The 15,294-nt window shown below is 44.1% G+C and overlaps 1 protein-coding gene across 13 annotated transcripts in view; it reads right to left on the bottom strand.

Moving 5' to 3' along the window:
• The window catches only part of DLG2 (discs large MAGUK scaffold protein 2), a gene marked incomplete at its 3' end in the record, with an annotated part of 818,053 nt that overhangs the window by 512,677 nt on the left and 290,082 nt on the right, over positions 1-15,294 (bottom strand). For 2 of the 13 annotated variants that reach the window (XM_081001982.1, XM_081001981.1), the window contains exon 1: positions 9,833-10,205. The exons of 10 other annotated variants lie outside the window; for them this stretch is intronic. In XM_081001982.1, the coding sequence (XP_080858108.1) occupies positions 9,833-9,874 (42 nt within the window). In that variant the 5' untranslated portion in view covers positions 9,875-10,205. Of the gene's footprint in view, positions 1-9,832; positions 10,206-15,294 lie in introns of those variants that run through there. One more of the 13 variants, XM_081001986.1, reaches the window with a different exon arrangement.

Consider the following 15,294-nt stretch of genomic DNA (forward strand, 5'->3'; position numbering starts at 1 on the left):
GGAAGCTTTTTCTGGCTGAAGAGTGGGATAAAAGATGCTTTAAATAAACAAACAACTGGAGTTCAGGGCTTGAACAAGAGAATCTTTCCTCTAGGACTCTAGCTGTCAGGGTTTGAAACATTAAATAAACCCACTTACTGTGCTACCTCGGGTTAAGAACTTAATTCGTTCCGGAGGTCCGTTCTTAACCTGAAACTGTTCTTAACCTGAGGCACCACTTTAGCTAATGGGGCCTCCTGCTGCCGCTGCAACGCTGCTGTGTGATTTCTATTCTCATCCTGAAGCAAAGTACTTAACCCGAGGTACTATTTCTGAGTTAGAGGAGTCTGTAACCTGAAGCGTCTGTAACCTGAAGCGTCTGTAACCCAAGGTACCACCGTACTTATTTCTGTTGAAATTATTGCCCACGTTTCTAAATAAATACAGAGAGAGAGAGAGAGCAAAGTAGCACTACATCACCTAAGTTTCATTGCTCATGACCACTTTTAAAACTACAGTGGTATCTCGGGTTACAGACGCTTCAGGTTACAGACTCCTCTAACCCAGAAATAGTACCTCGGGTTAAGAACTTTGCTTCAGGATGAGAACAGAAATCACGCAGCAGTGGCAGCAGGAGGCCCCATTAGCTAAAGTGGTACCTCAGGTTAAGAAAAGTTTCAGGTTAAGAATGGACCTCCAGAATGAATTAAGTTCTTAACCCGAGGTACCACTGTATGGAATTTGCTCCCACATGAGGTAGGGGTGACCACCAGCTTGGAGGGCTTTATAAAAGAGGATGAAAGAAATTCATGGAGGAGAAGGCTTATCAGTGGTTTCTAGCCACAATGGTTGCTACCTTCACAGCTGGAGGTTACCTGCTTCTGAATACCAATGGCTGGGAATCGCAGAGGGCTGTTGAGTTAAGGTCCTTTTTTTTCAGGCTTCCCATGGGCATCTGGCCACTGTGGGAAGAGAGTGCTGGGCTAAGATGGGCCTTTGGGCTACTCCAACAGGCTCTTCTTACATTCCCATTTTATGTTATGCTCCAAACCTCAGAGATTTGGTGGTGGAGACAACAGACAGAACTCCGCAGGGGCACCTGTAATTTCACTGGTACAGTGGCACCTCGGCTTAAGAACTTAATTCGTTCTGGAGGTCCGTTCTTAACCTGAAACTGGTCTTAACCTGAAACACCACTTTAGCTAATGGGGCCTCCCACTGCCACCATGCGATTTCTGTTCTCATCCTGAAGCAAAGTTCTTAACCTGAGGTACTATTTCTGGGTTAGCAGAGTCTGTAACCTGAAGCGTTTGTAACCTGAAGCGTCTGTAACCCGAGGTACCACTGTAATAACAATGAAACCGTTTGAATGCTTGGTGTGTGGAAGGAGTTTTGCTGATAGAGGAAACATTAGAAAACTGTGTCGGGGTATTACTTTTGCTTGTTACTATGGTGTGCATTTTTGGGATTTTATATTGTAAACTGCCCTATGATCCTCAGATGAAGGGTGATACAGAAATTTAAAAAATAAAATAAAATAAAATAGCCAGCATTTCCTACCACGGAATATTTACCACACACTGATGTCGGTTTTTACATGTATTTTTAGTTGGGGGAAAAAATCAAAGAGAAACAGGTAGATATCAAAATACAGCCCAGGATTTTCATAGCTAGCAGTGCCATTTAGCCTTCCCCATAATGTGTTGTTTGAAAGAACAGAGCACAGGCTGCACTATGTTTTACCAACTTGCTTCCAATCGGATATGCTCTTGTAGGCTATCATTTTCTGGCTTGTACTCAGGAGCTATGTGCCCCTGTCTGAATATGAGGGGGGAAAACAATTCCATCCCATGGATTCCATTTGAAACAATTCTAGTATTCTAGTATTACCACTATTATGTGTTATTTTTTCACTGCCCCCTTTATGCACACAGCACTTCTACTGGTTTTAAGGTTAATACGGAGGCCTTAGAGGAGAAGGAGGTGGAGGAGGTGGAGGAGAGCCTGCTAGAGGCAAAACAGAGGAGAAAATATGGGGATTGAAACAAGGACCAGATACATACATTGTAAATTAACGAGTGATGATGGCCAAAGTTTGCAGAGAATTTCCGCCGCTTGCAAATACTATTCTTTGTTATGAGTTGGACACCCTTATTTTGAGATTTGTCCATAATCAATAATGAGATATACTTGGAACTGATGCCCGACTTTTATGCCTGCATGATCAGCATTCTTCAGACCAGGCTGGTGAGGCTGTTCGCTGCTGTTAGCACATATTCAGCACTTGCTTATTTTAACCCTGCTATGCTGTCATGAGAGGAAAGTGTCCTTCCTCCCTGATGGATGGTTTTTCAATCAATCTCAGTATATCTCATGGCCCAGGATGAGAGGGGGTTCTTGATTCCAAGCTTCAAACCATCAAGTCTTTCTGCCTACCTCCAAAATTCCCACTTCTGCTGGGAGACTCCACGCTGTCCATTACTGGCATTGGACTCTAGTTCCACATAGGAGGGAGTCTATAGAGCAGGCATAGGCAAACTCGGCCCTCCAGATGTTTTGAGACTACGGTTCCCATCATCCCTAATGTTATGTACTAAGCTTGGATCCTAGAACAATAGGCAGGAAGGATCCTAGAATGCAACAACCTGATTGGCCTGCAGGAGCAGCCCAATCAGACCCCTAGACGAAGTTAATCAGCCTATTAGGCCTGTAGGATACTAGGATGCAACAACTGATTGGCCTGCAGCAACAGCCCAATCAGGCTCCAGGAGGGAAAGATAATCAACCAATCAGACGGTACTCATTGTGTAAATAATGTACATAAAGCCTGAGGTTTGGGGGAAAATTCAATCACTGTTCCTATGAGCTGAAATAAAGAGCATGAAATTACTTCTCGACTCTGAGTATATTTTACCTGACCACTGGTCCTGTTAGCTAGGGATGATGGGAGATGTAGTCCCAAAACATCTGGAGGGCCAAATTTGTCTGTGCCTGCTATAGAGTGTGCAGCAAGGGAGCAAGCACCCTGCAAGCATGACAGACATCCATGAACTGATAGGTAAGACTGCCACCAACTCTGCCGGACCTGACCTGATGGTGCCACTTCCATGTTCCAGCTCCCAATCGGGAGCCACAGTTTCATGGTGAGCAACACTATTTTTTTTTTTATTTCACAAAACACATTTACCACTTGCTGTTGTTTAGGAACTGCACTCTTCTGCCTCCACTTTGCAGTTCCTAAGTGAATGCTGAAAATATGGGAAACATTATGAACCAATTTTGAACCTGGGCAGGGGAATATTTTTTTTCAATCCTTCATGGAAGAAACAATTAGTGGCCAAAATATGATGTGAGCGCAAGGCAGCTTGCATATTGCTAGAACACAGATGCAGACAACCATCTTGTATGTGGCCACCCTCTTTTTCTCTTTCAAGACTGTATGATGTGTACTTTGTCCTGCATGTGAGTCACTTTCTGCATGCTCAGTCTGGCAAAAGTCCTGACAAGTGGGTTGCTTTAATACTTCATCACTAGCCCACACCATGAGTTTTGAGCCTTTGGTACAAAGCCTCAGCTGCAGCAGCTGGATGTTAGGATATTTCCGTTCCACCTTAAAAGGGAGCAGGCTTTGTGAGTCAGAGTCTGCGCATGTCCTGTTCACAGGATGTTTATGTTTGCTATTGCTTTCGTTTTCTCTCTCTGTGTCGGAGACACTGACGCAGGCAGTCATGTCTTTCTTTGTTCTGATCAACGCTGAATAAACTTGTAAATAATGCTCTCCTGAGTGCAACTTTTGGCTGTGCATTATCTGCTGATAGAGTGTGCATGAGCTCTGGAATGTGGCAAGATATTTTCTAGAAACTCATGTCACTAATTGCTGATACTGCGTGCCTACGGGAGAGCTTTTGATGTCCGGCAGACGGCTTGGGGCCATGATGGACTTTGTCTCCCTGGCAGTATCCCAACAACAGGTTATGGGCCCAGCACGCTTCCGCTGCGCCACTCTGCTGGGCCCAACACTGATAACCTCTGAACTACCAGTACACAGTCTCTTACTGGAATCAGGAAACCAGCAGGCAGCAGCCAGGCAGCTCCACTGAGAAAATGGGCCCTGAGATTTGTTTCAGCACCATGGACAGCTCAAGAGTAGCCTCACTTGGGGAGACAGGCGAACTAATGCCAGTGTACTGAAAGAAGGAAAGATCACCAGTATCGAAGCAATGATTTTTCAAAATCATCTTTGTTGGAGTGGTCATGTTGTGTGGATGCCTGATTATAGTCTTCCAAAGCAACTACTCTATTCCGAACTTAAAAATGGAAAGTATAATGCTGGTGGTCAACAAAAGAGGTTCAAAGACTCTCTCAAGACAAATCTTTTAAAATGTAGTATAAATACCAACAACTGGGAAACACTGGCCTGCGAGTGCTCCAATTGGAGAACAGACTTTACCAAAGGTGTCATGGGTTTTGAAGACGCTCGAACTCAGGACGAAAAGGAGAAACGTGCTAAGAGGAAGCCACGCTTGGCAAACCCTCACCATGATCAACTCCTGCTCAGAATCCTATGTTCCCACTGTGAAAGGGTGTGTGGATCCAGAATTGGCCTCCACAGTCACTGCTAAAACTGTGTTTATGGATGACAATCTTACTCAGCTACGAGTGATCACCAAAGAAGAGGCTTCTGGAAGAAGAAGGGCTAGAACACATAAATGTTCAGCTCAAGGAAGCTTTCCTTTTGCCTTTGATGGCCCTCCATTCATTACAAATGGAGCACAATTTTGCACTCAAATGTGGACCTGTTCTATATGGACTGAGTGGGGACATGCAAAACTGCAGGTCTTACTCATGAGCAAATTAGAAAGAGAAGCAAATGCAAGCAGGAAGATTGTACATGCTAATGGTCCTCAAGGACTCCAAAACCAATGTCCTGCAATACAAAAGGAAAGCAGAAGGCAAAACACAATCACAAATACAGGAATGTATTTTCCCCCTCACACACATATGCCGCTAGCAGGAAAAGCTAAGTGACTAAGAGCTGCTGAAGGGTCTAACTTTTGCTTTGTTTCCTGTGCTCAGAAGTGCGTGCTGGCCTTTAAAAGCTTTCAGTTGCAATATAATTTCCTATTGTTTATTCATAGCTATTAACAGTTATCCCAAACACTGAGTGAGAGAATGAAAAAGGGGGGAAAGACAGACAACAGGTAGCCAGGATCACTCTGTGCCAATCTAATTAACAACAATGCCAGCCTTCAACATAAGCTTGGTATAGTATGTCTTAGGAGGAGTGAAAGCAGGGGGCACCTTTTACTAAACTCTGTTTAAATAAGCAATTTTCTGCGGCAGGAGAATAAAACAGGAATTATTGTATGTGTAAGCAGCAATCACTGCCACCGCAGTCAGCCACCCCAAGGATAACCCAAAGGCTATTCTTCTCTCTTCAGGGATGGAAAAGTGGCTGATCAGTTTTATTTAAATGAAAAGCAGGGCTGCCACCCATTTTTACCAGAAAAGACGTGTATTTCAAGGCAAATTTGGCAGTTCTCTATTGAATGAAATATCATTTCCTGAGAAAGGGGGGATGACAGGAGATGGGAAGCTATGTTAAGGATCAGCATATAATTCCTTTTGATTGCTACATCCATGGGATTTTATACAAAAAAAAAATCACACCTTGAAATCACAAATTGAGCCCTGATACAATCAGGGTTACACTCACATAAACTCCTTCCACAAGTCGCGATCTCATTGCCTTTTATTTCCCCCCCTCAAAGGTGACCTGAATTGTAACTTATTGATCTGCACATGTGTACTTGGTCCCAATTATGGTTCAGTGAGTCCCAAATCCAGCACAGAATGTCCTGGTGAAGTCCACAAAGATTTTCCAAGGCATGTCATGTCATGGTCTAGATGTCCCCAACCTCGGTTGCTATTGTCGGACGCCAGCACCCATCAGCCCCAGCTTGCAAGGTCCACCAGGGCCAATGGAAGTTATAGTATAAAACATCTGGAAGGCACTGGGTTGGGGGAAGCTGATGCAGGCATGCTAAAACATTCACAACAAGACTCGCTTAAAATGTGAACATACAACTACCTCTGCCTCAAATCAGCTAATGTTGACTTCAACTTAGTAATAACCGTCTTGTGAAAGAGGTTCTCATCACATCATCCTAGGCACGTGAAAAGAAAGATGGTGTGTGACCCACTGATCTCTACAGGATTTTTCCCATACCATTTTGTTTAGTAAACATTCCAGCCAAAGGCATTTCAACACTATACCCCCCCCCCAAAAAAATAGCAAACCCACATGTAAACTATGAACAAGTAACACGAACATTGTAAACGTACAGCATGGTTTTGACCTAAGTACATCAGGTCCCAGAACAGTTTCCTCCTCCCTCAAATGGACTGCCAGTATGCAAAGCATAAATTATCCCTGTTCCTCCTATTGGGAGATGAAACTGGAAGGATTGGTGTTAATGAAATACCGCAAGATAAATTTATTTAAGAAGAAAAGGCGATCAGGCCGTCTAAAAGAAAATTATATACATCTGAGATCACTCTTTAAGCCAGGGTTTCCACAAACCACGTGCCAAGGCATGTGAAGCAAGCTACGCTGGATTTTGCAATTATAGTTTAAACCACCCCATTGGCTACATCCACAAGTCTTCACCCTTTAGAGCAGGGAATCCCTGTGTCGCATAAATTCCCCTCCTTTCTGCCACTGTAATAGCAATTACATCATTCCATGGGAGGGAGCAAGAGTGCACCAGGATTCCCTAATGCAGGCTGTGTTAAATCTGACAAGCACCAAGGAATCCCAGAAAGTAGAATTGCATCCCCTAAGCCAGAGATGGGGGAACCTGTGGTCCTCCAGATGTTGCTGTACTACAGCTCCCTTCATCCTTCAACCCTGGCCATGCTGGCCCAGGCTGATAGGAGCTGAAGTCCAACAACATCTGGAGGGCCAGAGGTTCCCCATCTCTGCCCCAAGCATGGCTGACTAGGAAAGAGGAGGATGAGAAACCAGGGGGCAGTACCAACTGGTCTACCCACAGCTGCAAGTTCTGGAAACTGATTGAAAATAGAAAAGGGATTAATAAAATTTAACTATAAAGTGGGAAAATGTTAAGTTGCAAAATTGTAAGGTAAACCTGCAGCAGTCCTGTATTTATAAAAGGCCAGTTCATTTTTTATTTAGAATTCCATGCATTAATAATTAATTCCGTGCACTAATTACTCTCACTCCTCCCCCTAATTTAGAGATATCTATGATGCATACACCTCTCTGGTTTTTAATATTTGCATGCTGAAGTAAATGTCAGAAATTTGGTGAAAGTTGGCACTTACCAGCAATTTGAAGAAGCAGTACAGAAACGTCAAAGAAAATATCTGAACTTTTACCAATAAATTGCAAAGCCCATCTCCATCATATACAGCACCATAGGTATAAAACTTCAGAAATGTTGAAAAATTCAGCTCTGTAATTTCCTGCTGGGATTTGTATACTCTCACCAACCAATGTCAACATTCAACAAGTTTCTGACATTTGCAGTAACATACAAGGCATTGTCCTTATCAGACTTGAGTGAATGTGCCCTTTATTTTCACGAAAAGTAATAAAAAACTTACAGAAGTCATATATGCATATATATATATATATATATAGGTATACTCAAAGTAAAGTGAATGTAGAATGTCCATAAAAATAATGGCAATTGTATATGTTCAGATAAAGCCAAGGGGAAATAGCAAGGGATTTAAATACACATTAATATTAATATACTTGAACAAGGGTTTTATGAACACATTAATATTAATTTACATGGTGTATTAATGTTACTGGTAGAGTGGACTGGCAATCAATGGTCAGTCAATGCACACAGTCTTCTTTTGTACAGAATTCCTGGAGAGGCAATACATATTACCCTGTAAATGTAATCAATCAATGTAAACATCTGTAATCAATTCACATTTTCTGGCATCGCTTGGGAATTACGCATATTGCCCAGGTAAACTGCAAAATCCCCTGTTGGTGCCATTAATTCATACACATTACCTGCTCCTTTACGGGATTGCATACAATCCCCAAACCTGCCAACTTGCATTAACAGACTGTATTTCAGCGAATGCCCAAAACTGCTGCGTTTCATGGATGTCTCAAAAAAAAGAGACGTTCCCCAACTACTTGGACGTATGCCAGTGAATGCTGTCAGCCACATTCAGGAGACAGTTAAACTTCAGAGGTCTGTCTCTTGAGTTTTTAAACATTCATGGAACTTGCCTGAGATTGACAGCATTCACCACATTCCAGACACTCAATGTAACATATCATTCCCTCTGTTTCTGATGTCCAGGCTGTGAGTGCCGGCGCTCATGTAGCCAAAATGGTACCACCCACACGCAAGAGGAAGGAATAAGCAGGGGAAAACAATCCTCAAGACAACTCAAAAGAAACCAACACCCACCCAACAACAACAACAGCCCAATGAGAACCGAGCATGCTCATTAACCACACAATGCAATTGATTGTTGTTTGGGGGGGCAGGGATGTAAACCAGAAAAGTGAGGTGGCTGGAATGAAGACTCTGTTATCCTGAACTTCAAACTGTACCGTTTTGTTGAAGGTTGCATTTGCATCTCCAAAATGTCCATTGACAAAAGCTATATTATGAACACATTAGCCTCCCTAAACCAGCGATAGTAGCTTTGCCATCCATACAGGCAGAAAACAAAACTTTCTCTTAAACAATGGAATAAACATCCTGATGGGATAGGACTCGTTTGCCGAGCTTTCTCCATCTCCCCCCTCCCTACTGAGTTTCTACCTTTTTTTAATGTGAGACCCCCACCACACTGTCCCAGAACAGCAGCAATACTTCCCCAATAGGTTGACAGAAGACGGTAATTCATTTAAATTATGCAACTCTATTCCCAATTGCTGGCTGGCCCACTTCCTTGTCTTACGGCAGAGCACGGTGTCATCCATCCTTTCAGCATGGCTTGCCCTCGGTTGGGGACAAGGAAAAATATTCAGCAACTTTTGTGTTGGAAGTTGCTGGGTGGGGGTGGGGGTTAATGAAGAAAAGCCAACAGAATGTGGATGTCAAAAGCCTGATCAAAGTGACCGAGGAAGCCAAAAGGATTTCTTTCTTATGCACTGGGGGGCCAGGCAGTCCCCACCACCACCACCACCACCACCTCAACATATTGCTCGTATTGCTGGACACATTTCAGCATTTGGCTTGTATGCATTTCGTGACAAGCTAGAAGCAGACTGGCGCAAGAGTCTAGCTACAGCAGACAGATCTCTGGTTTTTCCAGACAGATCATCAGCAAGAAAACAAGCAAGCTCATAGCACCGGAGGCACGAAGGAAGCAAAGCTGAATGAATTCTGATTTCTTCGCCTTAAACCCAAAGCAGCAAACTGGCATAAAACAGGAGCCTCCAGAGTCTCATCCATGGCCTACTGGGACCTTTACGAAAGAGAACAGCCCCCCTTAAAACAGAAAAAAAAGCCACACACACAAGCTAGCCTGTTATTCTGCCGGTGCAAGAGTCAAACCCAAACTACAAACCGTCACACGGAGAAGGTCACTACGCTGTGAAAACATTAACGGCATGCTTCTCCAATTAAGCCGCGCAGACACAATAAAAAATAAATCCCGCACAACCACCTGTAATGATATGCCTGTTCAAGCAGCAATTTCTAAAGTACCGAGCAACACAAAAGGTAGACATTTTCTGCAGCTGGTTTGGTTTGTCAAAGGGGGAAAAAAAAAAAGAAGGAAGGAAGGAAGGAAAAGAAAGAAAGATGCACAGTCCTTCCAGGATTGCCGTCTCGTCTCCTCTTACCTTCACGTTAGTCCGGAGTGCACAGTAACATGCAAAAAACATTGCAGGAAGCAAGGAGCATATGGACCAGGACGCAGCTCCTCTGCTCTGCACAAACCACACATACAACCACACTAACACACACACACACACGCAATCCTCAGCATGTGCTACTAAGAAGCATTCGTTCTCTCTGTCAGTTTCAAATGCATTGATCTCTGGGCTTTCCCCCCCCTTTTTTTTGCTCCCCGCTGACTACAGGAAAGACATGTCTTGAAGGCACTGAATGAAAGCTACACGTCTCCTCTTCCCTGCCTCTACAGAGCATCATGCCCAGCAAAGGCAATTAGGAGAGATTTCGGCAGCTGCAACTTGAGAGAGAGACCTCAGTTGCTTTGCATCCCAGCATTTTAAAAAACCGGTGAAAAAGAAACCAGGAGTGAAGCGATGCCGGGGGGGGGGGGGAGAGGTTGGAAGAGGAGGAGGAAGAGGAGGAGGAGGTGGAGGAAGAAAAACGAAGAAGCTTGCCCAGGGAGGGTGGGGGGAAAGGTGAGGATTTAAAATTGTAACCAGCTGAGTCGCTTATACTTCCAACGTCTTTGAGGTTTTGTTTGTTTTGAAGTGTTTCACAAATGCAATCAGTGTTAGATGTTGGGGTGGGGGGAGAGAGAGAGAGACAATAGGGACCTCCTTTCTATTCTGAGGTTGCAGTCTGCAATGTTTCCGTCTCGCCTTGCTCAAGATGCAGCGTCTCTTTTAACAACGGCAACGTCATCATCACCCATGACAGATTCAACATGTTCCACTTACAAATACACCGTCTTATTAGGGACAGCGCCGGGCTGACTTAAGAATGCTTCTCCGGACACACAAGTTCACTCCCTCCCCACCCCCGGTGCTAATCTGTTTTGAAAACAGGGAAGGAAGAGTAGGTCCCAAGCTATTTGCTCCCTCTCCTCCAGCAAGATAAGCAGAAAGGCTGGTTATGAAATACTGGTGGGGGATGTCGTGGAGGAAGCGATTCCAAGATAGCTCACTGACACTGATGGCTTTTAAACGGTGGAGGCAATTTATACGCCTCAAGAAATGATGGGGGAAGCTGTGAACATGCCGAATTCAGGGCTGGGTTATACTCTCGCGTTCTGGCACCGGCAATTTCTGAATAGGTCATGTCCAAATACATGCCAGGAAATTAATGCCACAGCCCAACCAAGAGGCAAAAACCTCCATTCACAAGTATGCGCAGCAGCCTAGTTCTCATTGAGTTAGTAAATCTGTTAAGTGGGCTCTACCACTTTTGACCATCAGTGGGAGCTCATGATTTAGTGTTCAGCCTTACATTCAAAAAAACTACAACCCTTCTGCATATTGACAATTAGGGTCTCAGATTTCCTGATATGAGGGGTCAATGTGCAGGAAATCGTTTTGGAAATAAGGAGCATTCAGTCACATGAGCACCCAGCTAGAAATAAATGGTACATCCCATATTAGGGATAGGCGAATCATTCAATTTGAGTTTCTTTCAGTTTCTCATTTTGCCACTGTTAAATTTCTGCGCCAGATTATGATTTAAGAACAATAACAATAAAATAGTCCTCGTGAAAATTTATCAGCATTGCATTGCAAATTTCTCCTAATTTACACGTTTGCATGCAATTTTGTGCCACGCGCACATTTTTGCAAAGCAAATTCCCTAGTATAATGCATTTTGAAAACTATTTCCACGGGTATATGCATTTTTTATGTCCAGTATATGACTTGGTCGGAGAAACGCACAGCAGAATTTGAAGGAGTGTGCATTTCAAAGGACCGCTGCGTTTTGGTGCATGCACTGTTTTGGAAAGCAAATGTTGGACAGGGTCACCCTTGAATGCGAACTGAATTGAATTTCTCCCCATCCCTAGCCCAGACACAGGCTTAACAATCAGTGAGAAGTAGGCCAGGATAGCTCAGTTGGTAAAGCATGAGACTCTTAATCTCGAGGTCGTGGGTTCGAATCCCATGTTGGGCCAAAAAAAAAAAATATTATGTATTACAGGGGATTGGACTAAATGACCCTCGTGGTTCCTTCTAGCTCTACAATGCTATGATTCTATGAATCAGAAACTCCCATGGAGCCCACTGCTGTCACTCTCATGTCAGCCACTACCGTTTCTTCGACAGGGGAAATAATTCATCCAAAGTCCAGTGCAATATACCCACTGCACACGGTAGAACAACTCCTTATAGATAGCCAGAAACTACTAATACGCACGGTGGATTTTGCAGCTGTCTTCAGAAATTAAGTTGGGGGAGGGGGTTGGGGAATGATTTCTTACCAACCCACTGCAGCACATATTTCAAGAAAATTAAAGTGGTAATGTTTGGCTCCAGCCTTCCCTATCAGCACCCAGCAAATTGTGTAGGATAAGCATAATATCTGCCAGTGGCTTTTAGGATTTCTTTAAAATGAGGAGCTTTTGTACCAACCTCTGCAAATTCATAAGAAGAGGCGAGAAGGCTGAGGAAGGGAAAGTCTGTCTGTCTGTCTGTATGTAAAGGAATAGAAAAGTAACCAGCAAGGGAAAGGCAGAAGGAGGAAGGAGGAGAAATAGGAACAGCCACCTTCTCCCCCCCCCCCCCCCCACGATGATTTTTCCACTCAGAAAATGTCAGTCCCAAAGGAGGAACTATTCTTAGCCCAGCATTGGTCGTGCATTTTTAACAGGGATGGGTAAACAAATCGTGTTTAAAGCTAGCAAGTTGCCTATACTGTACATTGTAGCAACTACTTAATATGTACTGCTGTCTTTCCTTAGGGGGAAAATCCAGGTGGGTGCTAATGAGAAGCTCTTACAGCTTGAATGGAGAGCCTGAATTCTCACTTCTTCTTCTTACAACTTTTAACAAGTAAAGGATTGGTGGTCACTGCAGCCCTTTTGTTGAAGTTCCTGGGCTTTTAATGTTGCTAGTGGCCGCCCACTGCAGGAAGCAGGATGGTGGACCCTTTGTAAAACTGCCCTGACTTGTTCTCAGTCTCTGCTCTAGTTACTGTTTAATATCTACATGAAACCACTGGCAGTAGCCCTCTGACACTTCAGCCCATTAATATGTAGATGACAGGCATCCCCACCTCTCCTTTCCATCTTCTAATCCTGGGGAGGCTCTGGAAATCCCAAGATGATGTCTGAAGGCAATTTTAGATTGGAGGAGGGCAAACAAATCATGGTCACACGCAGTGCTGGCCCACCTGTGAGGCAGACTGAAGCAGCTGCCTCAGGCAGCTGAATTCCACAGGGTGGCACCCTGTGGGTTCCTCTGCTTGCCACATGCCACATCAGCCATATGACCCTGGTAAGCAAGGCTTTCGTGAGGGGTGGCACCTTCCCTCAGGCGGAGAAATGGAGTGGGCCACCCCTGGTCACCCAAACTCCATGTTCATGCATTCAGACAGCATGGGGAGAAGTCTATGCACATCCTGATTAGGGGTGGCAGAGGTGGTTTTAGGGTAGTGCGACTGGTTTGGCTGCACTGGGCACTGCACTGCACTGCAGGGGGCGCCACAACAATGCTGTAGAACAGAGTGAAAGACGCAGGGGGCGCCAAATTTTAGCGTCGCACAGGGCATCACTGAAATTATTATTATTATTATTAATAATAATAATAATAATAATAATAATTTGTTATTTATACCCCACCCATCTGGCTGGGTCTCCCCAGCCACAATGGGTGGCTTCCAACAAAGTATTAAAATACAGTGGTCTGTTAAACATTAAAAGCTTCCCTAAACAGGGCTGCCTTCAGATGTCTTCTAAAAGTCTGGTAGTTGTTCTTCTCTTTGACATCTGCTGGGAGGGCATTCCACAGGGCGGGTGCCACTACCGAGAAGGCCCTCTGCCTGGTCCCCTGTAACTTGGCTTCTCGCAGCGAGGGGACCGCCAGAAGGCCCTCGGAGCTGGACCCCAGTGTCCGGGCAGAACGATGGGGATGGAGACTCTCCTTCAGGTATACTGGACTGAGGCCATTTAGGGCTTTAAAGGTCAGCGCCTTTAAATTTGAGAGACCAAACTCGGTCACTGGAGGTAGATGAATCTGTCAATTTCCATTTCTCATTTTCTTCAACCCTTAAGTCAAGTTCTCCACATCCCCACATCAGTTTGCAATTCTAAAAAAGTCCCCATTAAAATTAATCAGCATTTTAGTGCCCGTTTCTCCTTTTGCTGTCACATCTTTTCCTAACACAATGCATTTTTGTATGTTATCTTCACTAATACACATAATGGACGTTTTACCATTGCGTACATATTACTTGGTGGTATAACTGCATTGCAAAATTCAAACAAGTGCAAACTTCAAAGGAGGATTGTGTTTTTCGTTTGCTTAAATATTTTCATTAAGCATTACAAACAACAAATATAGCCACACCAAGTTATGCTGCCTGGGGCTGGTGGCAACTGTAGACCAAAGTACCCAGAAAGCAGCCAATTGGGGAAGTCTGTAATAGGAAGAAGCAGAGGCTGCCACAGGGGGTTGGAGGAGCACTTAGGAAATAGCAGCCTAGCTGTCTTTGCTGGGAGACACAAAGAGGTTCAAAGAAAAAAGTTAACACTCACACAATCATGAACAATTTATCCATATCAAAATGCTACTCCCCATTGCAAAAAAGAGAGAGAAAGGTAAATATTTTGGGCATGCCTAAATGACACCAAATGTGGTGTTTTGGCAGAAAGTTTTTGAGTGTGTTGGGGTTTTTTTAGACCTTTTCAACATCGCTTCCAGCTAGTTGTCTGAAAAATACAAGTCTGATGCAGTAAGGATGAGAGAAAATAACAGAGAGCCCTAATATATCTCAGGTCTAAAGAAGGAAAGTGTCACACAAAGATAGAGAAGGGGTTCTCGAGGAAATGACTTCAGTATGACTCTCAAACAGAGCAGCGGCTTCGAGAAAACAGTTGTTCTGGCTGATGCTGCCAACTGTTCCATTAAGAAAGAAACAAATCATGTCCTAGAAAATTCTTAGTCAAGAAATCTCAGGGATCTGATTGAGGCATGCATGGCGCCTTATACTTCTATGCTGCTGTTTTATGGGGGGGGATTATTGCTTTTGCAAGTCAAAACTCAAACTGCATTCATTCTCCTTTGACGTTTGGATGGAACAATTATGTTACTCTCACCTTTGTGCAATAGATCCAATTCAAGCAGTGCAATAGTCCACTGTTTCCAGACACACACACACACACACACACACACACATCCCTCATCCAGGCAAGCCAGAGGCATTGTCACAGTTCAAGAACACATTCCAGCCAGACAAAAACAACAGAGGAGGGTGCATATGGGGTGAGGCCTAGGGAGAGTCCCAAGGGCCAGGCAGAAAGGATTGGGGGCCGCATTTCTAGATCTAATTCCTGGCCTGGTGAATGGTAAGTTATCGCAGAGCCTGTGTGGAGAGAGGTCTAGGATTCAGTTGTGGCTCAGTAGGTAGAGTGACCTTGGGCTACTCC

The sequence above is a fragment of the Podarcis pityusensis genome (genome assembly GCF_964106645.2).
Source record: "Podarcis pityusensis genome assembly, chromosome: 4".
Taxonomy (NCBI): Eukaryota; Metazoa; Chordata; class Lepidosauria; order Squamata; family Lacertidae; genus Podarcis; species Podarcis pityusensis.